The sequence below is a fragment of the Helobdella robusta genome (genome assembly GCF_000326865.2).
Source record: "Helobdella robusta unplaced genomic scaffold HELROscaffold_71, whole genome shotgun sequence".
In the NCBI taxonomy this organism is placed as follows: Eukaryota; Metazoa; Annelida; class Clitellata; order Rhynchobdellida; family Glossiphoniidae; genus Helobdella; species Helobdella robusta.
This window is the reverse complement of record NW_008705401.1, coordinates 324,961-337,404: the sequence shown is the minus strand read 5'-3', so window position 1 is coordinate 337,404 and position 12,444 is coordinate 324,961. Positions and strand designations below refer to the sequence as shown.

The 12,444-nt window shown below is 35.9% G+C and overlaps 3 protein-coding genes across 3 annotated transcripts in view; 2 read left to right on the top strand and 1 right to left on the bottom strand.

The window, feature by feature from the left end:
• HELRODRAFT_103762 (hypothetical protein) lies at window positions 1-1,998 on the top strand. The gene is made up of 7 exons (XM_009031254.1): window positions 1-173; window positions 345-474; window positions 732-850; window positions 990-1,155; window positions 1,243-1,307; window positions 1,585-1,652; window positions 1,767-1,998. The coding sequence occupies exons 1-7, from the start codon at window positions 94-96 to the stop codon at window positions 1,799-1,801; spliced, it is 663 nt and encodes a 220-aa protein (XP_009029502.1). The 5' UTR covers window positions 1-93; the 3' UTR covers window positions 1,802-1,998.
• Window positions 1,999-2,636: 638 nt separating this feature from the next.
• HELRODRAFT_194246 (hypothetical protein) lies at window positions 2,637-8,499 on the bottom strand (the record flags this gene model as incomplete). The annotated part of the gene is made up of 10 exons (XM_009031253.1): window positions 2,637-2,926; window positions 3,360-3,458; window positions 4,030-4,161; window positions 4,417-5,903; window positions 6,142-6,288; window positions 6,556-6,670; window positions 6,953-7,130; window positions 7,380-7,874; window positions 7,971-8,183; window positions 8,326-8,499. 10 exons carry the CDS (start codon window positions 8,497-8,499, stop codon window positions 2,637-2,639), a joined length of 3,330 nt encoding a protein of 1,109 aa, XP_009029501.1.
• Window positions 8,500-11,403: 2,904 nt separating this feature from the next.
• HELRODRAFT_181450 (hypothetical protein) overlaps window positions 11,404-12,444 on the top strand; it is a gene marked incomplete at both ends in the record, with an annotated part of 9,740 nt that continues 8,699 nt past the window's right edge. Inside the window, 3 exons of the mRNA XM_009031252.1 lie at window positions 11,404-11,438; window positions 11,850-11,943; window positions 12,103-12,157. Of these exons, the coding sequence (XP_009029500.1) occupies window positions 11,404-11,438; window positions 11,850-11,943; window positions 12,103-12,157 (184 nt within the window). The remainder of the gene's footprint in view (window positions 11,439-11,849; window positions 11,944-12,102; window positions 12,158-12,444) is intronic.

Below are 12,444 nucleotides of genomic sequence, written 5' to 3'. Positions count from 1 at the left end.
ATAATAACAAACCACAATAACGACAAATACAATAATAATTAGTTATTGTTATTTAATAATTATTAATAATTATAAGTAATAAAAGTAATTATTATGAGCGAGTTGATGCCACGAGATGTGCTGAAGTGGGTGCATTCTCTGGACTTAACCCGTAACATCACAAACCCACAATGGTAAGTAATAGTTATTATAATAATAATAATAATTATTATTATTATAGTTTTATTTTTACTGCAGCTACTGTTGCTGCTACTTCTACTTCTACTACTATTACTACTATAACAGTATTTATAATGATAATAATAATAATAATAATAATAATAATGATGATGATGATGATCTAGGGATTTAAGCAGTGGCTTCATAATAGGGCAGATGTTATACCGATACTTTCCCAATGTAGTGCCTTTGTATAGATTTCACGACGGTTCAAAGCTGGAGTACAGGTTATTTAACTGGACCCTTATAAAGCAGGTGAAGAAATGAATGAATGAGTGAGTGAATGAATGAATGAATGAATGAATGAATGAATGAATGAATGAATGAACGAACGAATGAATGATAGACGGATAGATTAAATTAATAAAATAAACGACTATAACAGGAACAATCAATTGCACATTATTATCCTCCTCTCACACCACATCATCATCATCTTTCTCATCACCACAATCATCATCATCATCATCATCATCATTGCTACCTCTCTTTCTCTCTCTCTTTCTCAAAAGATTCTAAATAAGGTGGGCATTTCCGTCCCCACGTTAATGCTGGACGCAACTGCCCACTGCAAGTTCGGGGCCGCTAGGATGACCCTAATAAAACTTTACGAACAACTAAATGGTCGCAGGTTATGATTATGATGATAGTGTGGTAGTGATGATGATAATGGTAGTGATGGTGATAGTGATGATGATGACGACAACAGTGACAATGATAGCGACAAAAATGCCAACAACGTCACTCCCACCGCCACAACAACAAAACAGTGTACCAGGCCAGCCAGACAATTTAAGTGACCCAAATTTCACAGACAGACGCTACCAGCTCAAAATTCCACCGCTCGCCAGGTCAACGACCGTAATGACCTTGAGAACTAACTTCAAGGACACCGAAAGAAAGGTCATGCCGGACATTGAATGCCAAAGGTTGAAGGTCAGTTTGTATGTATGTATGTGTGGACATAAGTTTATGTAATATTAATATAACAATAATTATTATAAATATTAATATTAATTATAGGCCCGAAATATAATTGAAAGCCACGTCAGCCTCTTGGCAGAAGAGAAGAGGAAAAACATATGGAGGTATATCTGCGTGACGTCACTCTTACATATTATGACGTCATAATTATTTATATTATCTTTATATTCTTCAGGTAGGCTATACCATACCCGCTAATTCAAAGTCTCCATCCTTTCTTTCAATAATGTGAAAATACAACTTACTAGTTTTTGAAGCCATCTTCTTGGAATTTAATTTATAAGTTTGCTTTCGTCAAGGGATACTGAAGAATAGATAATCATATGGAATATAATTTACAATTATAATTTATTATAATATAATATTATAATATATATGTAGGTACAGGTCTAAACCAAATCTGCTCGATTCAGCCGTTAGGAAGACACCGCCACCTGGATTGTATACAGGTGAGTGAATAAATGAATGAATGAATGAATGAATGAATGAATGAATGAATAAATGAACGAACGAACGAACGAAAGAAAATTTAAAATAATTTCATATTCATCTATTCTTTCTAGATTATTCCTTTGATCAAACGCTGGGGAAATACTGAAAGACGAAATCAGAAAAAATGGAGAGAGAGAGAGAAAAAAAAAGAAAGAGAGAGAGAGAGAGAGAAAGTAAATGATTAATCAATTTTATGTAAATTTCTAGTTTTAAATTTTCATGTTTGAAACGGAGAACAAAACTTTCATCTTACCCACTATTATTTTATGTTTTATTAATTTGAAATAAAGAATACATAAATAATTCTTTCTTAGTATTAGAACGCGAATGAATGAATGAATGAATAAATGAATAAATGAATGAATAAATGAAAAAATGAATGAATAAATGAATGAATGAATGAATGAATGAATGAATGAATGAATGAATGAGAGTGAATGAGAGTGATTGAGTGAGCGAATGAATGCGTGAATTAATAAGTGAATGAATTAGCGAGTGTTTTAAAAAACTGATGATAAACTATTTCAAACGTTTAGAAACATTAATTGATTGAATGATTGATTGATGATGGATTGAATGATTGATTGAATGAATTAACAAATAAATGAATGAATGATCGAATGAAAAAAATAATAACAAATAAGACAATCACCATAATGATAATTGAAAAAACTACTACTAACAACAACAATAATAATAAAACTTTTGTTACATACATGATTAAAAGCAAATAATAATAATAATAACTTTAATACATTTAAAGGCACATTAAATAATAATCATAAATAAATAAATGAATAAATAAAAATGTATGTATGTGTGTGTGTGAGTGTGTGTGTGTGTGTTGAACCTTTCATTTATTTTTACGACATAATACAGACTAATAAAAAGTACAAACAAATAAACAAAAATAAACATAAAACCGGAAATTATTTTAGTCACTATGACGTCATCAAAGAAACAAAATTAGCCCCAAAATTAAATTTTCTTTGCTGTTGATGCTGTCCATGGTAGCGAATTATTTTTTTCTTTTTCCTAAAACAAAGATGGCCGAATTTGGAATAAAAGATGGCGACCACAAGCATTATGCCCAAAAAGGAAATACCGGAAGACCAAAAACTGTGTGACGTCACATTGTCTGAGACGTTATCAAAGATCATGGATCGTTTGGAATTAATACTATCGGTATTATCGTCACTAACATCATTGTAGTTATAGTCCATTCTTTGGTCTATATGTATTAGGTTATTATTATTATTATTATTATCATCATTATTGTTGTTGTTGATGTTGTTGTTGCTGCTGCTGCTGTTCTGCTTGCCATTCATGCTTGCCAATCGGTTTTTGTATAAAAGTAAAATTTCACTGCAAATTGAAGAAATGAATTATATTAGATATTTAGAAACATCTAAAATGATTAATCAATAATAAAAAAAATACACCTACACACACACCACACACACACACGCACTCACACATCACATACACTCAATCACACACACACACACACACACACACACACACATACAGACGCACATACACACACACACACATACTATAAACACATCGACACACCTACAATGATGCTGATGATGACGCAGACGCTGACGTCACAAACGATGCGGACGATAGATTGACCGGATATTTGGCCATCCAGGAATGACGTGGGCAGGCGGGGATTTCCCGCGCCTTGGCGGCAGAATAGGCTTTCCCATTTCCGTGTCGACCGTTCAGGATTTTGGAATATTTGTACATATGGCTGCCTGTGTGTGTGTGTGTGTGTGTGTGTGTGCATGTGTATGTGGGTTTTGTGTGTGTATGTGTGTGCGTGTGTGTGTGCGAGAGAACAAGAGAAAGAAAAATGGAGAAATAGAAAATGAAAGAGAGATAGAAAGAAAGGTAGAGAGAGAGGAGGAGAGAGAGAAAAAAATAAAAATGAAGAAAAAGTTGAACGAAAAAGATCGATAATTAGATAGATAGATAATTGGATAATTGGATAGAGAGAGAGAGAGAGGGAGAGAGAGAGATAGAGATAGAGAGAGAGAGAGAGAGAAAAAACAGAGAGAAAGAAAGATAGAAAGAGATATATATATATAAAGAACAACAAGGAAACGTGAAAAATAAAAAAAAGAGTAAAAGAGAGAAAAAATTATAAAAGTTTTGTGCGTTCAGTACAAAGCAATCCCAATTTTATAGCAAACGAATATGCAAACAAGTATTATTAATACAAACAAAGATTACACACACAAACACTCCACACACAAACACACACACAAACTAACAAACAAACAGACAAACAAACACAAACAAACAAACAGACAAAAAATTTAGCACCTTCCAATCTTTGGGGCAATTCCCAGCCAGCCACGTCATCCAACTTCGAAAGTGACTTTGAATTTTTTAGAACCGGAACCAGCGTTCCAAGCATTGAGTATTCTAGTAAAGCGTCCAGCAGCCAATAGCAGTCTAGTAGGTAATATTTTATAGTATCTCTCTAAAGTAATTCAGCAAATGGGTGAATAAAACAAAAAAGAGTGAACGTCTGAAAGAACTAACGAACGAACGAATGAATAAATGAACGAACGAACGAATGAATGAATGAATGAATGATCGAATGAATGAATGAATGAATGAATGAATGAATGAATGAATGAATGAATGAATGAATGAATGAATGAATGAATGAATGAATGAATGAATGAATGAATGAATGGATGAAACCTTTTTGCATGTGACTGCTATCCAGGCAATTAGAATCACCATAGACAACAATTCGACCGGGTTTAGAAACTTTGAGTGGATGCTTTACTGGCGCGTCCCTTTTCATTTTACTGTTCTTACTATGGTGGACATTATTATTATTATTATTATTATTTTTGTTGTTGTTTTTGTTGTTGTTTTTGTTGTTTTTGCTGTTGTTATCTTTGGGAACGTTCAAAACGTCCTCTCCGTTCATCTCATCCACCTCTCCATCTCCGTCCTCCTCTCCCACTTCCTCTTCCTTCTCATCGTTATCTCTCTCGAACAATCTGGCTTGTAGCAGCTTCAAGTTTGCCTGTCTGTGAAGGTCACGCGGTTCGTCCTTGACCTTTGCTGCTGCTTGATCAGCTGCGTCTGCTTGTTCTGCTGCTGCTACAGCTGCTAGATCGCTGGCATCAAAGTCGGGCTTGTCCTTCTCGCCGTAATAATTGTTGTTGCCTTTTGAGTTGTCTTTCACCATGGCGTCAGCGTTGATATCATTAATGTTAACATCTACGTTGTTGTTGTTGTTGTCATTATTGGTATTATCATCAACGTTGTTGTTGTTGTTGTTGTTGGTTCCATCCCCTGCCATACTTTTACTTTTCATCTGGGCGACACCATCGCTTGCATTCACGTCAGCGTCGACCACAACCTCACCGCCACCACCACCACCAACAGCAACAACATTATCGTCAGCTACATGAACAACAACATCGTCACTACCAGCATTGGCAACAGCAACATCCGGACGATGATCATCCTTAATTTCCAACTCCCTATCCGTACTCCTTTCAACCTGGTACATCCCTAAAATGGGAACATCAGGGACTTCCACGGTCACTCCGGTATTCAATTCCTTGCCTTGATCCTTGAGTCTCTGAACCACTAAGTGACCATTGCTAGGAAAACGAACGATGCTGGTACCTGAGGCATAGTACATTTTGTGCCGCCCTATCTCAAAATCACCCTCGTAAACTCGATCTCCGAGTTGTATGTCCCAATTCGCGAGTAACTCGTTCAGAGCCGGTATATTTGAACCGCCGGTATCCGGTGTCCACCACTGTCGAGTATTTTCGTCGTAAAATTTAACCTTTTTCATGACGGTGACGTTGTACCAATCGGCAAATACGATGATCGACAGACCGGATTCTTCGACATCTCGCTTCAGTTTAGCGATGTCCCGATTGAAATACTCCTCTTCCGGATCGACGATCAATAAAGTACCGTACTGATAGGGATCGAAGCAGCTGTAAGGAGTACCGAGTACCTCAACGAAATATCCGTTTAACCGTAAGTGATGGTACATCTCTCGGAAATTGGTGTGGATGTGATCGCCGTTCCAATCCAACGGATCGGTATTCATGCGCAAGTTATCGCGAGGGAAGTAACCGGGTGGGTAGCGTAGATTGTGGTACTGATCCCACAGTATCCGTCGGTTTCTCGGCGGAGTCGGTACTATTTTGACCCTGACGACCGTGGTGATGATTGGTGGTTGAAATGAACGTTAGGACAAATACATTCAAAACTTACATAGAACTTACATGCAAGAATAATGAATGAATGAATGAATGAATGAACGAACGAACGAACGAATGAATGAATGAATGAATGAAAAATAGTGAATGAATAAAGAACGAACGATTATAAAGAACAAACCAAGCAGTAACTCAGACAAACACAACAAAGCACGCGGTAACAGACAACCTGATAGGCAGTACAATGGTAGAAGTCTTCGGTTCCTCGCCTGCATTGGATGGCGATTCCACGGTCAAAGTTATCTGACCGTTGGCCACGCCTTCCCAGCCCTCACCCTCCCTTGACACGCTCACGTAAAGGGCCATGTAACCAAACCTATCATGAATAATTTATCATATTTATCATAAATTACTATAATTATAATATTTTATTCTTACTAGTAATAGTAACTATACTGCTGCCGATACTCTATTAATAGTAGCAATAACAACAGCAGCAGCAGCAGCAGTAGTAGTAGTGGAAGTAGCAGCCGAAGCGACAATATTAATGATATACTGCTAATGGTAGTAGTAGTAAGCAGTAGTTGTTGCTGTTGTAGTAGGAGTATAAAGTGAAGAAATAATTTCATCAAAATTTCCAAACCATGGCCAGATGGCAGGCGAAACTTGGACGGAAACGTCGATCCTGTGCCCATTCTCTGAGACGAATGGCTGCCAAAATATCCTCTCCTTGAGCACCGTTCCCGACACTCCCAATCCTTGGTGGTCGTTGGTTATTTAAATGGGACGGATGGCGATTTATTTACAATTTAAAATATCCGACTGAGTGGCAGTGCATTTCAGAATGAGAAAAAAAACATTCTGAACATTCTTTCTAAAGATGAAACTGCAATCAAAATCTTCAAATGTAAATGAACAAGCAAACAAATAATCGACCGACCGAAGAGAGACAGAAAGACAAACAGACAAACAGACAGACAGACAAACAATCAATCAACCAGCCAATACAACCAGACAAATCACAACAAACACTAAACTACCGTTGATGATTGTAACATTGAAGATGGTAGGAACGCCGCCAAAGTACAGGGGCTGAGAACAGTAGGGCCACATGTACGGGCAGTCGGTGAGGTCGATTGAACTGGGGTAAAAACTGGCCACTGGTTCGTACGTTTGCAGTTGTTTGAAGGCCCCCAGAAGATCTAACTTCCCCGCGCCCTGACGGTTACGACGATGACACGATTGTGATGGGGACGATTTAAAAGATGGCGGTATGTTTGCAGATGACGTCAGAGTAAGGTACGACATTGTGAATGTGCATATTTGCTGGTCGTGGGCTTGAGATTAAATTAAATAAAATAGATAAATCCCTGAAATAATTTTGAAAAAATAGAACAAAAATCGAACGGGCAGCACCTGTTCAAAGATGTTAACGCCAGACAACCTAACAGCAGAATTCAAAAGGACCTGTTTAACACTGGCAGGGCTCACCACATCCTTCCACCTCTCCTCTTGGACGGTACTCAGCAACAAAGTTACGGCCCCAGCGACCACAGGGGAGGCCACACTGGTCCCCGAAAGAGTCCGACATCCACTATTACGCGCTGAACCCTTGACGTTGTATCCGTGCGTAACGATGTCAGGCTTCACCCGACCGTACCCCGAGGGCAGCTCCCAGGTCGTCATGCCTCTCGACGAAAACTTGGCGACACTTTCACTCGCGTCTATGCCGCCGACACCTATGACGTCCATCTGGTCGGCTGGGTTGTTCAGGGTGCCGTAGAGTGGCCCGTCGTTGCCTATGGCGGAGATCATGATGACGTTGTTGGCCGTCAGCTCCCACACCTTGTTGACGAACGGGTGGTCCATGAAATCAGGACCGCCAATGCTCAAGTTGAGGACGTTCATCTTCTTCACGATGGCATAGTTGAATGCGTCCAGGAACCACGATGTGTACGAGACCTGCGTTGTGAACGTGTGTGAATGTACGAACGAACGAACGAACGAACGAACAAACAAATAAATAAACAAACACACGCAGACACAAACGCGCATAACCTGCTTATTAGTGAAAACTTTGAATACATGTACGTCGGCATCGGGTGCAAACCCCAGGCACTCAGCTGAACTGGCGATAACCCCGGCCACAAAAGTTCCGTGCCCCAAATTATCCTCCAGGGTCTCTTCATTCGTCCAATCAGTTCTCTCTATTATGCGCCCTGGTTTGAAGTGTGGGTGACTTTCTGAAAGGCCCGTGTCGAAGATGGCGATCTAAGCAAGAGGATGTTCAAAAGTTTTTTTTAATAATTCGATCTATTTTGAAAGCCAAACAACAACAACAACAATGACAACCACAATTGCAACAACAATAACAACAACTCTAGCCCAACAACAACAAAATCATCATCAACACCTTAACTCCTTTCCCTGTAAAACCCATTCCCCACAACACATCGGCATTCAGTGCTGCTGTGATCTGATTGGATGAAGCAGATTTCATCAACTTCCGGTTTTTGTGCCGCTCAGCCGAGTGCCAGAACATGGAGCCGAGACTCAAACTACGTCTTGTTGACGACGATGACGTCATTGGTGATGTCATTAATGGTGATGATTGTGATGTCTGTTTGTTTTTCTTCCCGTTGCTGCTTTTGTTGTCGTTGTTCTTCTCTTTATGCTTCGAGTTTTTAAACTTGGTCGTAGGTTTGTTGTGATTATTATTATTGTGATTATTATTATTGTTTTCGTTGTTGATGTTGTAGTTGTTGTTGTTGTTGTCATCATCATCGTCGTCGTCGTTACCACTAATAAAACCAACACCAGCTTTCAAATTAAGATGAAAAAATTCGCTATCGTCACTTGACGACGACGACGATGATGAGGAGGAGGATGAGGAGGAGGATGAGGAGGAGGATGAGGAGGAGGAGGAGGAGGATGAGAAGGAGGAGGAGGATGAGGAGGAGGATGAGGAGGAGGAGGATGATGAGGAAGTGGACGACGACGACGGACTGACGAATTTCAAATTTCTAGAAATTTTTCGATGATGTGAGATGTGTCTGACATTCGGGTGACTCTTTAACATATCTATGGCTTCTGTCTCGTAGTTCTCTGATATCTTTGGTGGAAAGAAAACAATGCAAGGACATATTTTCACTCACTCACTTGTCATAGTAGGAAAGCAAATGATAGAATGAAAGAAATGATGGAACGGATTATAATGAAATGTATTTAAATTGTACGGTCATATAAGGCTCAATGGCATTGGTATAAGAGTTACATATGATTAGCTGATTAGGCCTACACGCTGTTTCTATCTTATCTCAATGAATACCACATGACGAGCTAACAGCAATCCATTCGTTCGATCGATCGTTCGTTCGTTCGTTCGTTCGTTCGTTCGTTCATTCTTACACAACAACCGCCACTAAAATGATAAACATTAAAAACCAAAAACACTAAAAGAAAACTACCCTGATAAGTTCAAAATCACTTGGATACTTTCTGTAGTAAATATTCTCTCTCTCTAGAATTTGCCAAACGTTCGATCGGAGATCTCGGAGTGAGGCCTTCAGGAAGTTATGCCTTGCAGTTTCCGTGTAGTACGACTTAAAAGATACTATATATTCTGTGTTGTGGGGACCAGGTTATGATTATGATGTCGTTGTCATCATCGTGATGATGGTGATGATGATGGCGGTGATGATGATGATGACGGTGGTGATGATGATGATAACAATCGTTTGGAGTAATGATAATGACAGATACTAGTATACAATAAAAGATACTATATATTTTGTGTTGTGGGGGCCAGGTCATGATGATGATGCCATTGTTATGATGATGATGATGACGATCGTTTAGTATAATTACAAAGGCATAAACTAAAATTCAATAATAGATACTACTATACTTTAACAACAACAACAATAATAACAATAATAATAACAATAATAACAGTAACTCACCATTGTGAATAATTGATGATTTATAATCAATTATGAAATTCTTATTGGAAGTGGAATTATCTTTGCAGCCATTAAATATATTATTATTATTAATATTATTATTATGTTTAGTATTATTATCTATAGTAGAATTGATATAATTAATATAATTAGCAGTATCATTAGTTATATAATTTGTTATATTAGTATTATTACCATCATCGTCATTATTATTATTATTATTGTTGTTGTTGTTATTATTATTATTTTCTAGATAATGATGGTTATGTAGGTATAAATGTTTTCTAAATATAATCAAGCCATCATCATCGTCGTCGTCGTCATTATCATACCTAGTATTATTATTATTTTTGTTGTTGTTAGAATTATTTGCATTACTATTATTTGCATTTGTTTTATTATTGAGATTATTCATGATAATAGTTATAGTTGCATCATCATCATCATTGCCTTTATTATTATTTCTTGTAATACTTCTTTGATTAGTATTATTGTGGTTGTTGTGAATATTATTATTATTATTATTATTATTATTATTATGGACTTTATTACAAGTGACAAGAATAAATGTTTGGGGAATAATGAAAATAATAATAAATAAAATAATCAAAATGTCAGATTTTTTCGGCATCATATTTTAAAATCTAATGTTTAATATTATCTTGAATTATTGTTATTAATAAATTTAATTAATAGTTAATTAAATATATTAATTAAGTTTTCTTAAATTAAAAATTTAATTTTTTTAAGAATGAACTGTTTTTTTAATTTAAAGAAAAAATAAAGTAAATTAAATAAACTTTTTTTATATAATCATAATCAAATATAATTAATAAACAAATAAAAATAATAAAATTATTCCCTAAACTTCCTAATTTGACCTTCCGTCACTAAATTTTTGAATTTTAAAACAAAAAAAAACCATGTACTTATTTATTTGTAAACAACCGACACTAAAAGTGAATAAAAGTTAAAACGCAAATTTAAAAGTTAATTTAAATAACTAGTGATATTATACCATAATTTGAATTGATCATTTTATTCTAAATACATGGTTAATGCCACACAATTAGTTAACACATTGATTAACAATTTGGTAGAACTTACATACATTATATATAATATATATATATATATATATATATATATATATATATATATATGTATAATAAAATTGTAATAATAATGTTATTATTATTAATTTTGTTATTTTTTATTTCTTTGAAAGGCTCTTGTTTTTCCAAATAAACAGGATATTGCTTTAATAAACAACTACTGTTATTGCTTCTTTCCATAAAAAAACGCATACATACATACATACATACACATACAAACATACATACAAACATACATTCACACATACATACATATATACATACATACATTCAATACATACATACATTCAATACATACATACATACATTCACACATACATATATACATACATACTTGACTTTGTATTTCACGCGCAATAGTAAACTATGCACACAAGACACAAGAGCTTTGAATACTAATACATTGATGAATGGATGAATGAGTTGAGTGAGAGAGTGAAAAAAAGAAGGTATCGATGAATGAATGAAGGAATGAATAGGCATATATATATATATATATATACTATATAAACTAATAACTCTTATCAGTTATAAAAATAATATGACTAATAAAATTTTAAACGATTTCATTGCAATAGATTTCTCAAGTCAAAATCAATATAAACGTATATATGTATGTATGTACGTATGTATGTATGTATGTATGTATGTATGTATGTATGTATGTATGTATGCATGTATGTATGTGCATGTACATACATTATATTTATTTACATCATCATCATAGTCAGTGTCGCATTCATCATCATCACCACTACCGCCACCATCATCGTCATCATCACCACCACCATCGTCATCATCAATATCACCATCATCACCACAACCATCATCATCACCACCACCATCATCATCACTATCAGGACCGACTCCATTGAGGAATGTTGTGGTGGCGGGCATCACGATCGGTTGCGTATTGATCATGGTGCTCCTAATTTGTACACCCCTCTGTATCAGGTATTATTATCAATCATTCATCCGTTCATTCATTCATTCATTCATTCATTCATTCATTCATTCATTCATTCATTCATTCATTCATTTATTCATTCATTCATTCACTCATTCATTCATTCATTCATTCATTCACTCATTCATTCATTCATTAACTCGCAGGAGGGCCAAGAAAAGATATATGGACATAAACATACAGCCTCCGACTATTCACTTGGTATGACGTCATCATCATCATCTTCTTTTTCATCATCATCATCGTCGTCGTCATCACCATCATTATCATTGTTATTTTAACTATCGCTGGCTTATCTAGAATAATTAATTGCTATCATCATCATCATCGTCGTCGTCATCATAACCATCATCACAAACGCAATCATCATCATGATTGCCGTTATCTTTCTCACCATAATAATTATCATCATCATCATCACAAATCATCATCATCATCTTTATCGTATCTTGAAGTAGAACTGACTATTCTAACTCACCATATTTCAG